General features: G+C 32.5%; 3 protein-coding genes across 9 annotated transcripts in view; all 3 read right to left on the minus strand.

Annotated features, from left to right (window-relative positions):
* LOC114803800 (putative uncharacterized protein DDB_G0286901) overlaps positions 1 to 5,384 on the minus strand; it is a 38,183-nt gene extending 32,799 nt beyond the window's left edge. Inside the window, exon 1 of the mRNA XM_029039421.2 lies at positions 3,486 to 5,384. Coding sequence (XP_028895254.1) covers positions 3,486 to 3,807 — 322 coding nt within the window. The 5' untranslated portion in view covers positions 3,808 to 5,384. The remainder of the gene's footprint in view (positions 1 to 3,485) is intronic.
* LOC128922704 (ecdysone receptor-like) overlaps positions 1 to 10,725 on the minus strand; it is an 88,290-nt gene extending 77,565 nt beyond the window's left edge. The window contains exon 1 of one of the 3 annotated variants that reach the window (XM_054234172.1): positions 6,085 to 10,725. The gene's annotated coding sequence lies outside the window, so the exon portion shown is untranslated. The remainder of the gene's footprint in view (positions 1 to 6,084) is intronic. The other 2 variants (XM_054234174.1, XM_054234173.1) reach the window with 2 other exon arrangements.
* LOC105210926 (ecdysone receptor) overlaps positions 1 to 24,620 on the minus strand; it is a 326,137-nt gene that overhangs the window by 130,980 nt on the left and 170,537 nt on the right. The gene's annotated exons all lie outside the window — the stretch shown is intronic.

A 24,620-nucleotide genomic window follows, 5' to 3' on the forward strand; every position in this document is an offset into this window, starting at 1 on the left:
AAAAATAAATAAATTAGACGCAATAAAGAACGGCGATATTTAAGCACAGCGCTTGCGCCTGCTGCGACGTCAACTGCGACTCGACAGCGTTGTTGGTTAATAGACAACTCCCGCGTGTCTCGTGGCATATTCCCCAAATCATTAAAGCAGGCTAAAGCAGAATAAAGGAAAAATTGTATTTCAAGAAGTTTTGTCGGTAAAAATGGGCTGACACGGCGTATGAGTAACACTTAAAGGAGCAAGGCGAAGACACTTGCGACACTGAGCCGAGATATAGCTTGAAGAATGTGGTGTTGAGGCAAATTAGATGCATAAGAGCCAGGATTACACATTTAAACCGCAAGAAATTGGCAAAAGCGCCGAGGAGTTGATAAAATATGGCAAGTAATTAAAATGTGTCTGCGTGGCGGCGGTAATTGATGTCGGCATTTTGTAATATGTAACAAAGCTACTGAGGTAAGGGTGGCAGCTGGTGGCTGGAAATGCCTTTATGAAATAAAAAAAGAGGTAGGATTAAGTAAAAGAATGCAAAAAGAAAAGAAAGTTAAGGCAAGTACCTTAAAAAATATCACAAATCTAACACATAAAGAACCTGCACTCACTCTCTTTCTCAACTAATAATTATATAGTACAAAATTCGGCAGCAGTTTTCTACAATATTAAATTTTCTTTTTCTTTTTGTTTGCTGCCTAAAAGCAGAGTAATGACCACTTGCGAGTGGCGCTCGTATTTCACAGGCGGAAAATCGACCAGCAAATGGTTGATATAAAGAAAACCCCACACAGTTTAGTGACATAAAAGCAACCAACGGTAAATACAACAACAACAAAAATAGTATATTAAATGCTCCAAAGAATGTGTAGCAACAAATACATCGTGAAATTATTTGGGTAAAGGGAGTTTGAGAAATAGCAGGCACGAAGAAATGCAAGCAACATAGGACAAAAAAAATGTTGTACGTTGGTAACAGTAAATGTAGCTAAGTGTGGTTAAAAAACTCTAGCAATTTACTAGAGTAAAATATAATATATACAACAAAAACCATTAAATAAACCAAGCCGAAGTAATATTTGTATAATATTAAATGCAAGAAATGAGAGTTGGAGTTTGGTATTTTCCTTTTTTCCGTTTCCAGCATAGTATATGAGCCTGTGTGTAGTTTACTTGGACGAAAGTATGCGCAAGTAAGTTGGCCAATAATGTTGCGGGTGGGGAATGTGTACTCATACTTGGACACACATATATTCAGTTTGGTAGAAAAAAATTAAAAGGCTATATTTCTATATTCTCTACTTTTGTCAAATATTTTGCTGTGCACAAAATAACAGTTTGGTGTTTTTGGTAGAAATATCAGCATATTTTCGAGTAATTACGAGTAATTTTTGTTTTTTCTTCGTCTAAAGGACGAAAATTTTTTACCATTTTCACACATTAAATAAATAAAAATGTGTTCAGAAACCCATCAATTTGTTTTATTTAATTTTTTATCACTCATTTTTTATTATTTTTATAAGGTTGGTCTGAAAGATTCAAACATTTTATTTTTTCATCCAAAGGAAGAATAAAATAAAAAAGAAATAAATATAAAAGGTTTAAATTTGGTATTGCAAATGCAAATTAGAACTTCATACTTCTCATTTTCATCAGTTTATAGATAATTTCATTAAAATAATGAATACATCCAATGGAAGAAATTTGTAGAAAACGCAACTTCAACATTTAGTATGACAAAACGATAATTACAACTTTATATTTCTTATTTTCATCAATAAATTTGGATATTCATTCATATAAGGCATACATCCAAAGGACGAAATTCACCGCAAACAAAATTTCACCATTTAGTGCGGCAAAACGCTAATTATAATTTTAAATTTCTTATTTTCATCAATATGTTTGTAAATTCATTCAAATAATGAATACATCCAAAGGACGAAATTCGACGAAAACAAAAATTTGACATTTTATATTACAAAACGCTAATTACAACTTTATACTTCTTATTTTCATCCATAAGTTTGTAATTTCATTCAAATAATGTATACATCCAAAGTACGAAATTCGCCGAAAACAAAAGTTGAAATATTTTTCTTAACAAATTTGTTTCAAAATCATAAAACAGACAGTGCATACAATAAACGAAATTCCATACGCACTTTTTTGTATAGTAAAGTTCCCATATAATTATTGATTTTGTTGTTGGTTCACTTTTTTCTTTGCCGATAATCTTAACAGAACTTTTTAGAAACGCCAAATAACAACGAAACTTAATACAAGTAGAATACAACACAAATTCGCAACTCATTCAGTACAAAATCTGCGCTTAAGTATAAAGCTTTGAATTGCAAATTGCCGATTTTTTTTTTTTTAAAGCAATGATTTGCTTATTTGAAAAATATGTTGGAAAAGCGATTTCAAATTAAGAATTGAGAAATTTCAAGAATATGCTGAAAAACGATTTCAAATTCAGGTCTGTGAAAGAATAAAATATTTTTTTATGTGTGAAAGTGACCAATAACACAAATTACGAAAATTTCGATAATTAAAATTAAAAAAATTCCAAAAATATTAAAAAATAAAACAATTTGTTCTTAATTAAAAACTAATAATGCGCTCAATACTCCAGAAAAACTTCAAAATTGTGAAAAAAAAATATGTAGAAATGTCAACCAATTAAAGAACTAATATGAGTAAAGAAATCGTATGACAAAACAATACAAATTAAATGCAGAAAATTATAATAATAAAATGCGGAATATAAATTAAAAATACACATTTTAGAAAGTTCAAGACAATATATATATGTATATCTAAAATATTACTTCATAACCAAATAGTGAAAAAACAAATGAAATGCACTTGTGGTTGCATAAATATTGTCAAATTTGGAATTACTTTTTTACCTTTTTTTTATTTTTTTTTTTTAATTTTTTTTCATTTTTTTCGAATTTTTATTTAATTTTTTCAATTTTTTAATTTTTATTTTTATTTTAAAAATATGCTTATATGCTTTTGAAGTTGAATTCTTTTTAAATTATGTTATTACTTTTGACTATTATGGATTAAACAAGCACTCGAAAAAAATGTTGGTTACTGATATTCTCAATTTAAAAATATTAAACAATAAATTTTTAAAAAATATATTAAAAAAAATAATACTAATTTTTATGCAAAAAGCACAATAATAATGTCAACGCACTGCTTGTGCATTAATTTGCAATAAATTTTCGTTGCAAACAGATTTTCAATCATAACAATGCCATTAATTGCAAGCTTTCAATTACTATTTGCCACAAATTTTAAGTGCATTTCATTTGTATTTTCTACATTTTTTTTAATCTTTTATCACTGAATTTTCATTAATTTTCCATAAAATTTACTTTCATTGCATTAAAAATGCAGTAAAAAATTTTCGTCTAACAATAAACAAAAACTTTCACAAATCTACAATATGTAAGTATATAAGTATGTGTGTGCATATTCACCTCGATCACTGTAGAAATCAAAACCGCGCTCCAGACCAATGCAATCACCGAAATTTGTCGCTGTTGTTGTTGTTGTCGTCACCGATGAGCTATCACTATTACTATGATGATTATAATGATTACTACTATTATTGTTGTTGCTATTATTATTGTTGCCATTGGTGTAGATATTATTGAAATATGCATTAGTATTATTGACGATGCCACCGACGCCGCCAACACCGACACCGACACCGCTGCTGCCATTCTGCAGTTGATGCGGTCCAACGGGATAATCCATGAGTGAGGCAGGTGGCGTTGGCTGATAACAATATAAATCCATTTGTTGTTGTGTATTGCCTTATTGGGCGTAGGTAGTTGGTTGGTTGGTTGGTTGTTGCTTCTCAACTTCAAGTACACTGCTTAGGTGAGGTGGCGCGTTGGTTTATATTTGCATAAAATAATAATTTCAATTTTTTATTTTGAAAATAAATGCGTTTCCAAATTTTATTTTAAGGCCATTTTTTTGTAATGTTGTTGTTGTTTTTTGTTGTGTGCAGGTAGACTAATAAGAGAAATTTGGTTGCGCGCTTGGTTATAAATTTATTTTAAATATTTTTTTTATTTTTTTAAATTTTTTTTATTTATTTCAATTCTGTATTTAAAAATCGATTTTTCAATTTTTGTCAGCACTCTCTGTATTCTTTTAAAGCTTTCTGCCTTCTTCCCTTTTAAAGCTACGCCTTAATGCCGCAAATACAACTATTTCTTAAGTATTTTTTATTTATTGTTGTTGTATGTCTGCTGTCACTTGCGTATACGCATACCAATGAGTCCTTTGGGAAACGCAGTTAAACGCGTATCAGCAGACGCAATCGAGCACAAGAACTATGCTTTTTGCTCCCTTTTTGCTTTTCCAGCAGCTTTTATTCCTCGCACTGACTGTGTGGGATTTTCTTGTTTTTGTTGCTGTTGTCGTGTAACAAAACCAGTGACTTTCCACCTAACTCACTTGCGGCATTACGCTGTGCCAGACAGCCGCCAATCCGCGTCTCAGCTAAGCACAGCTCAATTCTGACTGACTTTTTTGTTGTTGTTTGTTATTTTCTTATGACGCTTCGTTTTTATTAACTTTTTTTATTGTTGTTGAACAGACCTTGAGCAGACAGTTACACGCCGCAGTTATGTTCGTTCTGTATGTAACAACGAACAGAAATGCGCGAAAAAATTGATAGCATGCCAGACGCACCTTCGGGTTAGCGACAGAAGTGCCTGCGTGTGTGGGTGGGCGTTTGCTGCTGTATCTAGCGCATGCTGCTATCAGATGACTTTTATATAAGTTACAGACGCCGCTGGCGCTACAGTTGAGTCGCAGAAGATGGTGAGTAAGATTTTTTAGATTTTCTATGTAATGAGAAGTGGGTGATTGGGAATAGCGTTGGCCTGACAGTTGTTTCTACGTGCCAACCGCCGATCCTTTACTGCTCCAGCAGGCGAAAAGTCAGCGCGAATACGTGTTGCGACTGCTTATAAGCGTATATTGTTGTTGTAGTTGTTTTTATTCACTATAACGCTGCTGATTTTTCGTGCTTTCTCCACACATTTGTTCTCGGCTTGTTTTGTTATAATTATTTTCATTCAAATTGTTGTTGTTAATTTGCAATTTTTGCCAAAACTTTTACTCAAAGTTAGATTTTTTTATTTTTTTTTTTTTTGTATTTTCCACGCTTTGACGCTTTGTATGTGCTCTTTGTTTTCAGTTACGTATTCATGTTGTTGGCATATTTTTAAACACATGAGCACACTGCTTTTTGGTGAGCAAATTTTGAATTTTTGCGAAAAATATTTAAAATTTCAAAGTTCTTTGAAGCGATATTTTATTTAATTTTTTTAAGCATAAAATTTTTTTTACATTTTTAAGTGTAAAATTTTATTATTTTTTAATTTGCAACAAAATTTTTTTTGCCTTACAATATTTTTTTTAATTTGTTTAAGTGTAAAATTTTATTCTTATAATTTTCACCAAAATATTTTTTTTTTGCCATACAAATTTTCTGTTTTAATTTTTTGAAGTGTAAAATTTTATTATTTTTTAATTTGCAACAAAATATTTTTTTCACCTTAATTTTTTTTTTTAATTCTTTTAAATATAATTTTTTTTTTAATTCTTTTAAATGTAATTTTTTTTTTAATTTTTTTAAATGTAATTTTTTTTAATTTTCACCAAAATTTTGTTTGAATTAATTTTTTTAAATTATTTTTTTAAATATTATTTTATGTCGTGCAGTACATTTTTGCTTAAAAATTCTGCACAATTATTTATATTAATTTTTTTTTGTTGTTGTGAAACCCTTTTCCTATTTTTTTTATTTAAACTCACTCTTTCTTAACGCATTTTTCTCACAACGCTTTGAAGCGCTCCAGCTACATGCATTTGCTTGTTAGACACACACATTTCCTTGCAAAGGCGTCACACACACACACACAAACCACTAAAATTTTCGCGTCGAAGTGGTAAAATTTCAAAAAATAAAATAAAACATTTAAATTAAACTAACAACAACACTAAGCTGTTGTTGTTGTTGTTGTTGTTAAAATTGCACTTGTTTTGTTGCCTTACGATTTTCGCATACACTAGCAAACGCTTTGTTGTTGTTATTATTATTACCGCATGCACTTTAAGCGCATTCACTCGCTCACAAGATCACGTCCAATAGCGCGCGTCCCGGCAGCAACTAGCGTCAACGCCACAGAGAGAAACTAACGAAAATCGCCAAAAATATTTACAATTAACACGACGCCGCTAGCGAACGAACACGCGTCTTTACAATTACTAGTTGCACTTTGAATTCTACAGCAGCACACTATTTTTCTCAGCTAGTTAGCATATATTTATATATGTATGTATGTATGTATTTTTTAAGTTGTAGGTACTTTGTAATTTCAATAAAATATTTTTTTATTTTATTTTCAGCTACTTCACAGGTTTGCGTTTTCAAAAATATTTGAATATTTTATTTTTTTATTTTCAGCTATTTCGTTTTCAAACAAACAAGAAATAGCACACGAGTAAGAACACTTCAAGCAACTATTTGATGTTTTTTTTCACTTGTTTCTAAGTTGTCTATATGTATGTATGTTACACACATATACATTGTGTTTTTGTAGTGTCATAGCACTGAGTTGTCGTGTAGAAGAAGAGTTTTCTATGTTTTGCGCTATTGTTGAAAAAGCGGTCTCGCCTCTGCCTCTACGCTGCCGTGTTTGTGTAGTATGTATATGTTCGTATATCAACCGAATTGTACACCGTTAGCGTTGAAGTCCAAACAAATACTGAAATCAATGAAAGCGATTCCGAGCAGACAACGGCAGACGAAATAGCAGCGAAAAACAGCGAAGCAAATGCTGTGCTAGTAGTGCATGTTATTCACCACACTGACTGGCGCTCAGGCGAACACACAAATATAAAGAGATATGTGTATGTGTGTGCATACACTGACACCCTTGACTTTTTATGCGCTCAGTTGTTGAGTCGCCTCTTGCTGCTCTTGCTGTCACTCGGTCGCAATCGCGTAGTCAACATTTGTTTATTTTCTTTGCAGCGTCAGTGCGTCAGTTTTCACCACCACCACACAGCACTTTCTTGTCATATACGAGTACACATTGCATTTTCCATGCGCTTCACCACTTGCTATTCGGTTACTTTACTTATTTGCCCACTGCCATTAGCCGCTATAGTGTGGAGTTGCTCTTTGTTGATTGCACCTTTTACAGCGTTTTTCTTCTCCACACTCGCTTTCGCCTCTCTCATTTAGCGTTTATTCTCTCATTTCGTACTACATGTTTTATTTACCTTACACCTTATTTTTGGCAAGTGACAAGACAGTCACTCAAATTAGTGTTATGCGATTTCACCACACTTTAGTTTTAGTGCATGTTTAGTGTGTGAGTTGTATAGCTGAGCGTAGTGGAGGGAATAGTTGCGATATGATGTCGTTGATGGTATCACTGCGATAGGCCAAGCAAAGGGTGCTGTTTTTACGCTCATCACTCTCGCTGATTGATCTCATGTGGGTATTTAGAAGTCACAACGTCAAAGTCAGCAATTGTCTTCAACAAATCAAGTATTTAACTATTGTATTTGCAAAGAAAACAACAAGAGGTGATCTTGCAGACCTCAGCTCACATCACATCAACAGGTAGTCGATAAGCGCGCTTTATATACTATTTTCTACAGCAATTTCCAACAGTTAAGCCTCTTAATAATACCTCTGTTAAATAGTGTTTTATGTAAGCCAATTTTAATATCACATCACCTGCTGATAACATCACATCATCATTATCACATCACCTCACTGCAAGTTATTCGCTAGGGAATTCCGCTAATTAACAAATGTATTCGGCTTACTATTCTACATCGCTCCGCATTTAGAGTCACAATTCTTCACTGCCTTATTTCAAATATTATCCATTTAATATTCATGGGTTTTCATTACACGTAAGCATAATAACACATCACCTACACATCGCATCATCGTAAGTAAATTTTGTTAACAAAATTCCAAACTCTAAATATTAGTTTTAAATTTTATTTTTTTTTTAGAAATTTTACATCAGCTTAGATCGCACTACTATAACATCACGTCAGCAAATCAAACTAACATGTGATGTCATATATGCATTGATATAATGTTAAGTAAAGACAAATATAAACTTTTTTGTTCAATGAGCAGCTATTTTCAATTCTATACAATAACACATTATTCTATATGAAAAATTGCAATACAATTTCTTAACCTCACTACAAACTCATATTCAATATGATATCATATATATATGTAAAAGTCACATTAACACTATCAACTACAATTTAAGATGAAATTGATACTCAAAAGCAACACCAACTCATAGATCACAAGAAACGCACACTCTATTGTACATCAATCATAGATCACATCATCATGAACAAATCACATGACATTATGCCCTTAAAACATCACCTAAACATCACATCATCAATATATAATTCTGCCCTCTCACCCTCGCTTGTAATATACAACTGCACTCTCTCTCTCTCTCTCTCGCTCACCTCAGCAACGCGCTCTCCATTGTTTTCTATTTAACATGCGCTCTCACATTCACACACACACACACTCACTCGCATTCATATTTTCTCATTTCGCAGGTTTACATATCTCAAACTTGAACTCGACCGCAACTTGCTGATGCCGCCGGGCGATGAATGAAAAATGCCGATGCAGTCAGCTACGCCACACATACACGCATACTGCAATAAATGATAAATGAGTGTGAGTGTGTGTGTGTCTACCTTCAATTTATAGGTGTGCAGTGAGAGTGGTGAGTGGTTGATGCTATTTACTTCTACTTTTACTACACCCTCACTCCACCAACGACTCACCCTTTGCACAAAAAAAGGCGCTACACTCAGCTCACCTCACCCCGTTTTCGACTATGTTTATATGTATATCTTTCGATTTTGTACCAGTACACATGCATACATACATACATACATACAAACATGCATATAAAGCAGTGTACCTATAGAATTTCTTTGCTGTTGATGCGCCGTCAAACTGACTCGCGGCGGTTTCTGCTGTTGCTTTTTTTTTTTGGACTAGCATGCGCGTATGTATGTGTGTGTGCACAAGTGCAAAGGCGGCATTGCAATAATAATAATATAAAGAAAGGCAACCAAGTTGGAAATCAAAAGAGGAACACAATTAGACGCAAATACATACATATATACAAAGATGTTAGTGAACTATGTAGAATTAAGAATTTCATATGCACATACAACTATTTATATATACATATAAGTAAGTAAGCAAGCTCGCATATGACCGAAAGATATCTGTGTTTCTATGTTTGTATGCCTAACTGCCAATGTGATTTTGTTGGCCGCGTACAGTGTGGCAATTTATTGGAATATTTGTGCGATGCATTGAACTCGTTCACCTGACGCAGATACGAGTGATTAGAAGAAAAAACAAACAACAACAGCAAAAACAAAACAAACAATTAAACTTTTACTTTTTTCTAGCGCAAATGCACTGCAATGAACGCTAAACAACACTGCTATGTAGAGATAAATGTTTTTAAATACATATTTTTGAATATGAGTGTAGCACCAGTAATTAGCGAAATTTTCAACTTATTATGAAATAATAATGCATATACAGTAGCTGATTATGACTATTAAGCAAAATGCTGTTGCCATGAGACACATTTACTGTGCGCTGTTGATCTATGACGAGCTACTTTTCATTCTAAGCAAGTTTAGTACTCAATACTAAGGTATATATAATCCGTATATATAAATTATATGATTTTTTAACTTTTTCCCATTTATATTATATAAATATACGGTTCAATTTCGGGTATCAAATTTTTATCCGAATTAAAAAAAATAGTATAATCTTCAAAAAGTTATAGCAAATATCTTTGAAAAGTTCGAAAATTCACTCAAACGAAAAATATTCGAACATATATATTTTTTTAAGTTCCCCAAATGTATGCTTCAGCAAATAATTTTATATTCCTCCTAATGGTATGCTACTACTTATATAATTTTCATTAGTGGCAACGGTTTATAACTCAAGAAACCATTTCCAAGTCAAATGATGCAAAGTATGAAAAAATCGTGTATTTCAAATAATTTTCGAGTCTTGTAGTTTTCAAAATAATAATAAATAACGATTTTTTCTAAGAAACAATTCGATTATTGAAATTTTCAAAAAAAAATTGTATTGTTTTTGCTGAATTTCAAAGTCTATATTCTAACTAGTATTTTGAGATGTCTCCAAAAACAATGTCTCAATAGTTACGAAAGTTATGATTATTAGTAGTCAGCGCGGTGGGAGCGTAAGTTTTTTTTCTTTTGCGTTTTTCTCAAAACAACATTTTTCGAGACGGTGTATGCGATAATTCAAAAACTATTCAACCGATTGACTTGAAAATTAAAATACATCTTCCTAAATATGTTTTCCACAGAGTGACGTGGGATTTTTTCGATTAAACATTTTGAAAATGTTTTATCTAATTTTGCATACGGTATTTTTTTATCCACGCCAATGCTTTTATGTCTGTCATTTTTAATTAAAAACAATTTTTTTTAAATATTTAGAAAGTTTAAAATATGTGTTACATTAGCAATAAATGTAAAGATCTCCTACTTCAAATAGTTTTGTAAAAAAAATCTTAATAAGAAACCATTCGATTTTCATGCGTTTTATGCTCCTTAAACCAACAAAAGTTCAATTAATATTATTTTTAAAACTTTGAGAATTTTTTTTTTTTCAAATATGTATATAAAAATTTAAATTCTATTTTACTAAAGAATTTATAAGAAAAAATTATAGATATTTAACATTTCTCGAAGATATTTTGTATAAAAAATTTACAAATAAAGGGTATCTACAAGTAAATAAGAAAACAAAATATTTGGCTCAGAATAAAAATTCGTATTCAAAGAGAGGATAATCCATACAAGAAATAATAATAAATATCATTAAGATCCAATGCAATGATAAGTTTTAAGAATTTGTTATTAATAATTTTTATATTTTGATATAAGGCAATTTTTTTATGAAGTATGTGAATTGAAAAATTATTTTAGTCTCACCATGTAAACATAAAATTCCAAAAAATATATATAACATCATGCGGCAAAATCGACTTTTTTTCTGGGTATTGGACCAAAGCAATTTTACCAGGAGATTGAGTCAAAAGTAAAACAAGTATTGTCCAATCTATGAAGTTAGTCTCCAAATTCGAAATATTTGGATTCAAAGTTCAAAAAATGGATTCAAAAAGAATTATTATTAATTACAGAATGTAGCTACTAAAAATTCCAAAATGTGGATATAATCTATATTTTCCACGCAATTCAATGGTGTAATGGCATATCGAAAAATTCTAGACCCATTATAAAATCTGTCATATAAGCTTCCCGAAAAAGTTGTATATATGTACCATAGAAATAAGAAGAAAATTTAGATTATATTTTGGATTTTTAGAAGCAATACCCGGCAATTAATAATCATTTTTTAAGTAATTTCGAATTTCGAATCAAAATATTTAGATTTTGGACGCTAAATTTTGAAAAAATTAGTTAGGTCCAATACCCAGCCGAATATTGTACTGTGTAATTAATGAAATAATCAATTTTTTTTTAATATTGTATCATATATAATTTTATATACAATATATCTACATACGATATATTAAAAAAAATGCTTCCATTTGATAAAAAATTATAATAATAACACTCACAGTCTTCTTAAAAAAAATATCTATGAGCTCTTCTAAATTCATTATTATAATAGTAAGCACTTTATCTAAAGTAATTATCACATCAATTTTTTGAACATTTCATATTTGTAATATACGAAAGAAACACCCTTTGAAATTTGCCATGTTTACAGGCTCTGTCACTCTCACCTCTCCATTCACTTAAATTGTAGAAAAATATATTTGACTATGCTCTCCCAAACTCTCCACGCTCTCAAAGTAGATACACGAGTACTCTTGTTGACTATCGGCTTTTCTATGCGTTTTATGCAACCCATTCTATCAAAAAGAGCAATCATTTTGGGTGCCGCCATATATTTACATACATATGTATATGCAATACAAATCTTTGACACACATATGTCTGTATAAGTGTATGTGTTTCTGCTGCAATTTTATATCTGCGTGTAACTGTTTCACACTTGCATTATTAATCCTTCATTGCATACACTTGAACTTGTCCAAATAGCGGCAGCAATAGTTAAAAAGTTTAGTGCGCTTTATGGCTGCATGCCACCATTTTGGGTTAATTTTGTTGTTCTCCGCTCAGGTGTGTCGCTTACACTCACATATTATGTGTTTTTTGTGGACTATTTACCCATGCTTATTCACAAGACGCTTGCTCTTCAGTGATGTCATATGTAAATACATACGTCTGAGCTCACATTTTCGCCACTTTGTTGCTGCCTAATCTGTTCATCGAACTACTTTTAATGCCCATGTCGGTACAACAAACTGGTGCAGCCGAAGTTCAGCATGCCTTGTACATATGTGCAGCAATGGTATGTACACATGTATATGAACGAACCATTATATACCATAGTTGAAGACCCTGTAGGAAATAAATAATAATAAGCAGGCTGAAACATATGTACATCCTGTTTTGACAGAAAGTCCATAGATTTTAATGCATATGTATTTAAGTCAGACCCGGTCTTCAAAAGACCCGTGTGTTACAGTTATTGATTGACGAGATGTAGAATTTTGATTTTGAAAAACAAAATACTACTGGTGATGGACGTTTTTGTGCTCTGAATCAGGCGAATCAACCATTTGTTAGTGGTTTGTTAAATTCTCTAACGTTAATATGAACACCAGAAACTATGATCTCAGTGAGCATCCAAAAGAAGCTGTGAAGTAAAATCCCCGAAAAAAAATTTAATAAATGTATTTTTTATTATTGTAAAAAGAAGCTAAATAAAATAGCTGATAATCCAAAAATATCGAATCAATCAATATATTCTAAATTGTACGTATCGTTCTTGAATATTTTGATCTGTGGAAGCTCTGTGCAAGTTGGGCTTTGAATTGCTTTCACATTAACTATATTATTTGGATTACTCTCAGCGACTATTTCTGGTCCTCAGATCTCAGATCAAGGTAATGTGAAAAATGCAGTCCAAAAAGTTTCAAAATTAACCGAAAGTATTGTTGTGAGTGACTTTGACGTCATTAAGGGGTTACATAGGCCTATTTTCAATATTTTTTTTAATATCTAAAAAATATTTATTTAATTCAAACTTTTTTCTGCCTTATAGATACATATTTAAAGAATAATTTCTGAAATTTTCAAAAAAAAAAAAATGTTGAAACTCCGCCATTTTGACGTCATTTCCGGTGACCCCTCGGAAAATAAGTGCGTCCGCGTTGTCGGCATAAACCTGACAGGATCACCCAAAAGGAAAAAACTAAAATAAGGGTTTTAGGTAAGACTATAAACTCGTGCTTAAACGAAGGAAAGACAAAAAAAGTAAAAAATTGGAATTTTGGCAGGAATTTTTCCAAAAATAAATAAAAATTTCGGTCAAATTTGCTGATTTTTTTTTAATAGTTGTAATTGAAAAAAAAAAAAAATCATTCGTTCAAGCACAAGTAAATTGTATGTCAAACACCTGTGCAAAATTTCATCAAGATCGGTTGAGTAGTTTTCGAGAAAATTTGACAACCGACTTTGAAAACACAGTTCCGAGAAAAACGCGTTTAAAGTTTTGAGTAACAATGATACCTGACTTGGAGCGCACACCTTTCAAAGGCTTTACTTTAAGTAATACTCGAATCATCCCAAAAGAATTCGCTATCCATATACCATATCTCTAAAACTTTTCCTACTGGCATTTGTGCGAGATAAGTAAGAATTCACATGGACGGCTACATGGGCACATTTTTGCTAGCGTACACCCAACAAAGTGTCTACAATGTTTGCTGAAAAGTGCAATTAATTTTATTGTTGTTGATTTTTCTACATACATGCTCATTTCTACAATTTTCGCACATTTTTGCAATGTTGTGGAACACTTATTTCGCACACGCAGTGGCTATTCTTGTTGGCGTTGGAGCGAAAAAATTGCGTCGTACTACGTCTTAGGCAAATTCATTCAGAAATTTTCTATCATAGCGGCCCAAAGTAAAATGATTGTGAGTAATAAGCGGAAAAATATAAATAATTATTTTCTGTTTTTAAATTGAGTTGGAAATGGAAAATATGTTTTAAAGTAATCTCATTTTAATCGAAGGAGCGTTTCAAAAACATATTGATTAAATTACAAAAAACTGTTGAAACAGTTAGGTTAGGTTAAACAGTTAAAAACTCGGTTTTTGGTAAAAAGTTCTGGAATCTCTCTTGTATAGACGAAGCACTTTGAGCTTATCACAAATTTTTTTGAGACTCTTAATATCGTTACTTAAAATTCTTAGGATTTGGTAAGTTAGATAATGTTAGAACCGGTTGAGAATTGCAATTACTAAATATTATTTTGGCAATATTCAAAACAAAGATGAAATGAGGGAACACAGAGAAGAATATACAATGAGAGGGTGAGATATTAACAAGTCTCCTGGAGAGATTTCACATACTTTTGAAAATATATGAATGAATGAACAATTTTACAAAATGTAGCCTCGTGGGAGAAGCACTCATAAAATACATATACACGTACTACATATGAAAAGAGAGAATTTTAAACGTACTGTCTTTTATCAGGCTAACATAAGTTTTGAGAGAACAATAGTAATCGAGAAACTACAAACAAAGTTAAACATTTCAATAGCGCTGATGCAGGAGCAGAGAGACTACAATAACATATATACATATATGCGAGATACAAATTGAAGGATGAAACCTATGCGCAAAGCTACTTTAAAGGATGCACTTGCTGACCGGTTTGTAACGGAGGGGGTGTGATGCTGGTCATATTTGTTGGGGGTTGTGTAGTAGATGATATTGTATTTAAATGTAAACAGGTATTCATGAGGGTATGCGTAAGGGCACTAGGTTGGCATCAGCGCTGAAAAAGGGTGCTTTTTCCATTTTTGATGAATAAACCAGCATTCTCTGAGGTATATATACGTATGTTACTATTTTTATATGTTATAAGTGCAAATTGGTTTTTATTTGTAATGTATTGTTTATGTATGAGTTTATATGGGTTACCAACTTAGCTCCAGTTTGAACTGAGTACATTCAGCTCACAAATAGTTCGGAGGGGTGATTTTGTATTTTTTTGGTTCTTTTGACGAATATTGTTCTGTAAATCATAGGAAGGAATACATAGCTTTCCCAAAAAAAAAAATCATAGAAAATCACTTTAACTGTTTCAAGTGAAAACACACAGAAAATTAGGTCTCTCAAGAATATATGTAATTTATACTTAACTATAGTTGCTTACAGTTCATGTGTTCTATGCGAGCGTATCTCTGGAGCTTCTTATAATGAGAACACCAGAACTTAGATTACATATCAACCTTCTGATGCCAAACCCAGTAACAGATTTGTACTTGCCAACAGACCAAAAGGCCAAGCATTTACAAACTATATATAATTATATGAGCCAGGCCATGGAGTAGCCGAATACCTTTTGTTTCAAAAGTATAATATTAAAATGAACTGGTAAATATAGAGAACGATGTAACCGTTTCCAAGTCGGTCGCCGCTTTCTGAATGGAACGAACTCGGATTATTATGCGACCCAGGACTGTTACACGGGAGCATTCTCCAAACCTGCCTGGAAAATGTTTTACAATTACATTACAACAACTAAAACAAGTTTCTCGAGTAGGCCGTATAGACTGGTTAACCTAAAGCATACTTCTCCGCGCTAGAATTAAACATCAGTATATAAGAAGCATTGACCAATTACAAGAACAAAAGGGTGTATAAAGGGGTGTCATTAGCAACAAAGCAGCAGGTGAGTACTGGGTCTGAAGGACACCCAGCAATGCAAACAGCAATAATCGAAATCAATAAAAGCCGAAAAGAAATTGTAAACACAACAAACCCTTATAAAACAGACGACAACAACAACAACAACAAGAAAGCAAATTGAAGAGGCTGTGTGGCAATGTCGTTGAGCTTGAAAATTTATGCGAAGACATAGAAATGAACCAATGAACCAACGACAAATAACCAAAGCGAATTCCAAGTACATGTATTGTAGCAACAATAGTATAAAATAACAAGAGTTGAAATAACAACAACAGCAATAAAGAGTGCTTGCAATAAAAAAGTAGAATAAAAACAACAGACAAAAAATAACAAAAGTGCAAACACACACATGCATACATACTTGCTTACATACAATAGAGAATGAAGATTTGCGTATGTGCGACTTTTGTGTGTGTGTGTGTGTGTGCGCTTGCAGCATGGCACAATAGCAATTTGTGTGCCCTCTGCGTCAGTAGCAACAACAACAGCAATAATAGTGATGCTTATGGTAATCAACAAAAAACTTGTAGCAATATGAATGCAGCCAAAAAAACAATCAACAACAGCCGGTCGCATTCATGTATGTCTGTCTCCTTTTATGTGAGTGTGTTTGCGCAGAGGCACAGTCTGACAACTATCAGCATTGCCTAGGCAGGAGTAGCGCGGCGAATGAGGTGTTGGAGAATGTCGCAGAGTGCAGACATTTGGCGAAAACTGGAATAATCTAACGAACATATGCACATCATAAATGACAATAATAAACAAATAACATGTGCGTATATTCTTTTTATGCATTACATACTCACAGATATTACTTGTGTGCCCATATGCAAGGGACGTTCCAAGTAAACATAGTAAAGTAGTTATATTTTTTAATTAATCCAATTTTGGAAATTATAGTATAAGGATGTATTATCGAAATAGTTTAATCGTTATATTTTCCATATATTTTTGATTATACCAGTTTATACCAAAATTATACCAGTTATAAAATAGCGAATACTTCCAAGTAAACATTATTTTTACAAAATTTTTTTATAAAAATTTAATCACAATTATAAACTATATATTGTCTTTAATTCAATCTTAATGAATACATATAGTATGAGGATGTATCATCGAAATGGTTTAATTGTTGCATATTCCATAAATTTTTGATTACACCAGTTTATACCAAAAATATACCAGTTTATACCAGTTGTAAAATGGCAAATAGTTTCAAGTAAACATATTTAAAAAAATTTTTTTTTTTATAAAAATTTAATCACAATTTGAACTAGTATAAACTCAATCATGCTAAATTTCAACTAGCAAAATCTTATTCCAGCTATAGATTTTTTAAACATTTTTCTCTTAACGATCAAACATTATTAGCCACTTCCCTACTCTCTAAGTATACATTGTGTTCTCTTCACAAAATATATAAATGTAAAAAATATATATTCTCTTCAATTCAAATTTAACGAATATAATATGAAGATGCATCATCGAAATGGTTTAATCGGTATATATTCCATATATTTTTGATTATACCAGTTTATACCAGTATTATACCAGTCGATATTATATGTATTTTCGATTATACCAGTTTATACCAGCATTATACCAGTCTATATTCTATATATTTTTGATTATACTAGTTTATGCCAAAATTATATCACTCGTTAAATAGCGAATTAAAGACCGCTAATCGCTTTAGCTAAGTTTAAAAATTATAATTTCATTGAAACATGAATATTATAATATCATCCCTCAATCTCAATATATATATAAATTTTCTTACCTTTATACCACTTTTCATACACATTCGTCCATTCAATTAAATCTAAGATCCGATTGAGCATAGTTGTAATATAAAGTGTCCTGGTGTATATTTAGTTCATAAACCTGGATAGAATCCGATTTTCTTCATTGTTGGACTGTATAAGGAGTTGCCTGAAGAAAACGACTGCTTTGGTATATATCTGACTATTTCAGTTTTAGGACTTACAACCAACCGTTAGGTGAACAAAACTAGTATACTCTCTTTCGCAACTTTGTTGCGAGAGTATTAAAAATTAAAATTGAGGAAAGATAGTCGGATATATAGAACGATGTGGTCCAATTTTGAAAAACAGTTTCCACATATCGGATTCTTAAGTTTTGTTTCGAAAAATTCGATGATGCTTGACCTTGACATACAATTTTGTAAAGTCGAAAAAGTAGTTTGGATGCAAAAGGATGCTCTCTAGAAAATAGACGTGGTTATAGTTCGATTTTGACCATTATCCTATCGTAACATGGTATAAATGAGAATATAATAAAATATCACGTCATATACCTTGACATTGTAACATCACCAGTAGGAACACCAACACCAACAACAACAAAGTGCAAACAAAGCAAAAGCAGCAAATCGCACAACCGATAAAAATATGTACTAACAGTGTTCCCTCACATGAATGATGCTTGTTGTAGGCAACATTACAATAACAACAATGCACATGGTTGAGTGCAAAGCACACATGTGAGCCATAAAAGAAAACAGAAAAAACACAATCAAGAAGGCATCCAACAATGCTATGAGCACTCAAAAATAAACAAAATAGAGAATACGAAAAAACATGGCAACAACACAAGTAAAATGAGTGAACAACAAGGCTGCGAAATGCCAAACAGCCATTAGACGCCGTCAGCAACGCCACCACCGCCGACAATGCCGACACCAACAACGGTGGAGCCGTTGCAGACATAGTACATAATATCACATCAGGTTAAAGGGGCAGCAGTAACATAACAAAGAAGAATGGCATAAACAACAGCAACAGCAACAACAACTATAATAATAGCACTGACAAACAGTGTACAACAAGCATATAAGGCGGTGGCATGCAACAACGGAGATACCTAAAATTATATGGAAATGTGCAGAAATACATGATATATTTATTCATGTACTCAGGCATATATATGTCTGTGCGATTTTGCATTTTTCACTCTGTGTGTCAGTGTGGAAAATGTGTGGCAAAGTCAGGTTTAATGTCAGTGGCATGGAAAAAAGCAAAAAAAAAAAAAAAAGTGGCAAAAAGAAAAATCTGCAGCCGAGGAAAAACATGTTGCTGAAGCAACAACAAAAACAACAACAGTAGGCATAGGCAAGCGTTAAAGCAGCAGCAAATTGCTTGCCACAATTGCTTTTAGTTGTTGTTGTTGTTGTTGCGTTTGTTGCCGACATTAGCGTGTAGCTTTCATTGCTTTTGATATCTTGACTTGTGTTATTGTTGTTGCTGTCGACGCCTCATTTTAGCTTTATCTTTGCAATGGCTACTGTGTTATTGTGGCATGACTTTCCATGCACGACGACTTTCTTGTTTTTGTTGTTATTAGTGCCGCTTGAAATGCGTGCGGCCACATTGTAATGAAATTGAAAATACTTCGTCGATGTGCTGTGGAAAGCAAATTATAAACAAATAAATTAAGATTAATATTACGAGTACATGGTATACATAGGCTGAGGATGGATGGCAGACTGCTTTATATATATGACTTCTGGAGGTCTATATGCACATAAACATGTATATAGTATGTGAGTGCATTAGAAATTTAAATTTTGGTCTCAGATAGACCAACGCTGCATATATAAAGAGTTCCTCGATAAAGCTGTCCGCTTGTTTTATGACTAGATGAGCCAAAGAAACAGGACTTAAAAGTCTTGTACCTGACGAAAAATCTATATTCTTGCCTTAGAGTATTAACATTGTCTGGGATTCTCTTAAAATTGCTCGACATCTCATCCACAAGTTCTCATATTATTGATCTCAAAACGGCACTAGTTCTTCACGAGTTAGTTCCGATTGTAGAATACAAAAGAAAGAGTATCCGCTTAATTACTAATCAATCGAAGTACATAAAAGACTTCATTAACGGTGACCCATGTTAAAATCTTAGATTAGAACTGGAACACGTCCTAGATTAGACATCCATGAAAACCAGAACTCTCCTGTTGGACAAAAGCAGTGATCCATCTTAAAAACTTAAGAAACAACAATAATTTTAGAAACAGCCTCATTCTAGGTTTAACTTCAGAACTCAACCTGGATTATATATATGACCTTGATAAAAATAATTCCATTAGAACAAAGTAACTGACCTTAAAATCTTAGTGAAACTGAAATTATGTCGGGAAACAGAATTATTCTAGATCTAATCTCAGAACTCAACCTGGATTATATATATGACCTTGATAAGAATAATTCCAGTAGAACAAAGTAACCGGTCTCAAAATCTTAGTGAAATTGAAATTATGTTGGGCATAGCATCATTCTATATAATTTTATAAATCTTGACATGGATTGAATATATGATTCTAGAGGACGCCAATGACCTTCACCTACATAAACAGAGAACTATTTAAAGAAAATATATGATTAACTTAGCTCTTTAGATTAGGTCCATATCTACACCCATGAATAGAAAGTCGATAAGTCAATCATGTCAACATTCACAAGAAATTCATATGAAGCAAATTTAGATCTCGCTTAATACAATATATGTGATCGGTAGCAGGACGGATAATCATTCTTACCAACAGGTGCTACTTTGGACTGAGTAGGCAATTGAAAAGTAAAGACCTCTCTCGACGAACTAAAATCAAACTCTATAAGTCGCTTATTATTCCCGTCCTGATTTATGGCGCTGAAGCTTGGATAATGACAACATCCGATGAGACGACTCCTGGAGTTTTCGAGAGAAAGGTTTTGCGAAAAATGTATGGTCCTCAGAACATTGGCGACGGCGAATACCGCACACGATAGAACGACGAGCTGTATGAGTTATTTGACGACATAGACATATGTAGTTCAGCGAATAAAGAGACAGCGGCTCCGCTTGCTAAGTCATGTTGTTCGAATGGACGAAAACACTCCAGCTTTGAAAGTGTTTGATGCCGCGGAGGAGAACGGCCTCCACTCCAATGGAAAGACAAAGTGGAAAGTGACCTGTCAGCGATTGAAATTTCCAAATGGCGCCAAATTGCATAACGGAATGATGAATGGCGCGCTCTGGTGGCTTTGGCTATAATCGCTTAAGCTACACTGGGAGATCTCAGAATTAAACTAAGTACTGGAAAACAATTCTTGTATGACAATAACAATGCAGAAGTTAGTTCAAGTCATAACTAGCTGATACTGCTATTACGGTATAGAGGGAAACATAGACGAGATCATCCGGAGTTTTTCCAATATTTTTTCTGAATCTGAAATTCTACTTCCTTCGGCTGACCATGTCTAAATCTCAGTCTTCGGACGTTAAAACTGTAGACGGAGTTAGATGATTGAACAGGAATATTTTCTACATTTTTCCATACCGAACTCTTAGCTTATGGATGGAGACCCTTTAACTAACCTAAAATGTTAATGCCAAATTTTAACATCGGACCAAAACTGGGTGCGAACTCAAATCCTGCGGAGTACTATTGAACACTTTTTACTTTTATTTCATTAAATTCTTCGCATGTCACACTCGTTGATTTATTTTAAACGTGGTGTGGCACTTTAGGAACACAAATGATATTCGCTTTTACTTCTTTCACGTTGCACGCCTTTTCTTATGTATTCTCATAAGTATTTACATACATATATTTGTATATATGTACATATGTATGTATAAACCGCAGTATGTGTCATACGAAGACTTCCAGCGAAGAATGTGCGTTGTGATTTTAATTATTATTTTTTATTGCATTTCTGCATGCCGATATGGAGTTGAAGTTTTTCGTTTTTTTTTTTGTGCTGCTTGGCGCCACCGCAATTATCGCGTTGCAATAGTATGTTGACAAGACTTCAATAAAATTTCAATATGTCAAAGAATTCACATATTGCAGTCGAGCATAAAATTTCTGTTGGTTTCATGAGACTGGTGCATAGACGCCATGCAGACGCTTAGGAAATATTTGATTTATGGCGTTATAAAAATCGTATAAAATATGTGTGGCATTTTGATAATGGAGCGAAAATGTTTGATGATGTTGTTGTTGTTGCGTTATGGTTTCAATTCAAACTTCAACTGGTTGTTTTATTTTGAAGTGAAACTCCTGTAGGCAGCGTAGTAAAGACTATAGACTATAATGAAATTTACTCACGTTCTTAATATATACATAAGTAGTGCAGAGCGTCATAAAACGATTTTAATATACTTTTTTTTTAATTTCGTTGTGATATTTGGTTTATTTTAAATGCAAAAATACAAAAGATTGCCACCTGTTAAAATCTGTTGAGCAAATTTTTGTAATTTATAAAATAAAATAACCTAAATAGTATCATACCAAACTACTTTAAGCAAACTTACGATTTGAATTATTTCTTTAAGTGGGTTGCCACCTGTTAAAAATTGATTTAACTAAAATTGGTTCGATAAACGAAACACTATTGAAACTGTAACCATTTTAGAAGGCTTATAGTTTCGTTTTTTAATTATTTAAATAAATTGAATAAAAATAAAAAATGCAAAAGGTTGCCACCTGTTCAAATATGTTGAGCAAATTTGTGTAATTTATAAAATAAAATACCCTAAATAGTATCATACCAAACAAATTTAAACAAAATTACGATTTGGCTTATTTTTCGAAGAGGGTTGCCACCAGTTAAAAATTTATTTGACTAAAATTGGTTCGATAAACGAAACACTATTGAAACTATAACCATTTTAGAAGGCTTACAGTTGAAATTTTCACGGAGAGCCACCTGTTAGTTTTTTAATTATTTAATTAAATTTAAAACATAATAATAATTGAAGTATTACAACATCGAAGGTTTAAAAGTGTTTACAGCTGAAAATATTTTTTAAGTCGAAATAACCAAATAGGGTAAAAAAATATTTGTTTTGAAAATATTTTTCTGAAAGGTTGCCACATTTTTTACAAATAAAAGTCTAACAAAAATTAAAAAAAAAAAAACAAGTAAGGAAAGGCTAAGTTCGGGTGCAACCGAACATTTTATAATCTTGCAATTTATTGAAGAAATCTTTTAAGATAACATACAAATTTACCCATAAATTCGGCATAAAGTCCAATAGAAAAACAAAAATCGTCACATATAGTATATGAGGGCTGAGGTAATTCCTGAACCGATTACATTCATTTTCACCAGCAAGGTACACTATATCCAAGACTATTTTTGGAATATACACACACACTATTAGAAGAAAACAATTTCCTCTGAATTATATTAAATTATCAAAGAGATTTATCCATATTTTCGGTTAAAATTTACCCTTAGGCGCTGAGTTCAACATGTTCGATATCTGGAGCCTTGAAAAGTTATAGTCCGTTTTCGACGATTTTTTTCACAAGTGAAGCCAGAGATTATATGCACTATTTATGTAAAGTTTTATTCCGCTATTTTCATTATTTTCATTATAAAGTGAAGGAATCAGATGGAATTCAAAATTGAGCTATATGGGAAGTAGTCGTGGTTTTGAACCGATTTCATCCATTATCCGCACGTGTCATCAGGATGTCAAGAAAATATTATATACCGAATTTCATTGAAATCTGTCGAGCAGTTCCTGAGACCCATAAGTGGTTTTTGACGCATAAGTGAGCGATGCCACGCCTATTTTTAATTTTATAACAAATCTGAGTGCAGCTTCCTTCTGCTATTATATCTGTAAAATTTAGTGTTTCTGATTTTTATTAATTTTCAACCTAACCTTTGTATGGGATGTGGGCGTGGTTATTATCCGATTTCAACTACTTTCTTGGTGTGTGGTGGGGTACGTAAGAGAACCGACTGCAGAAAGTTTGGTTTATATAGGTTTATTGGTTTGCGAGATATATACAAAAAACCTATTCTCAAAAACCACCCACTTCTCCAAAAAAATTGTATCCAAATGTGGTCTTTACTTGGACGATTCCAAATTTTACTTTTATAACTTTATTTATGACTTAGTTATGACAGTTTATGTGTTTTCGGTTTTCGCCATTTTGTGGGCGTGGCAGTGGTCCGACTTGGCAACCCTCCCACGGTCAAGGAACGTGTTAACCAAGTTTCGTCAAGATATCTCAATTTTTACTCAAGTTATCCGTTGCACGGACGGACGGACAGACAGACTTTCGGATTTTGACTAGTCTCGTCACCCTGATCAGTTTGATATACATATATATGTTATGTGAAGTTGCCAAGTGTTTGAAGCCGTAAAGAAATTCCCTTCTGAAGTTGGACTCAAAGCAAATAATTGAGTTGCGTTAACATTACATCGAGACCTTATAAAGCTTTAATAAAATATTTTCAACTGTTTACATTAATTACTGATATTTATAAAGCCATTTAAGAAATTAATCTAATTAAGACAGTTTACCTTTAATAGACCACTTCGTGATAATAATAATTGAGATCACAGTAGCTTGTAGCCGATAGCAAAATAACAGTTTTCTATTAAAAGAATTTATAATTTATCACAGAAAATCATTATCGACAGCTTCCACAACTCTGGTGTGCGCTGTGTTCAAGTCGCTTTAATGAAACGCTTGTTATGAATGAAATAATCGAAATGCAGAAAATAATTAATTTGCATTAAATGTCTCAATAATTGCACGCGATTACATATTTATACTTAAATAGTGCCTAACAAGTGGTAAATATAATAAATCAGAAAAGACATAAAACTAC

Source organism: Zeugodacus cucurbitae, chromosome 6 (genome assembly GCF_028554725.1).
Source record: "Zeugodacus cucurbitae isolate PBARC_wt_2022May chromosome 6, idZeuCucr1.2, whole genome shotgun sequence".
Classification (NCBI taxonomy): domain Eukaryota; kingdom Metazoa; phylum Arthropoda; class Insecta; order Diptera; family Tephritidae; genus Zeugodacus; species Zeugodacus cucurbitae.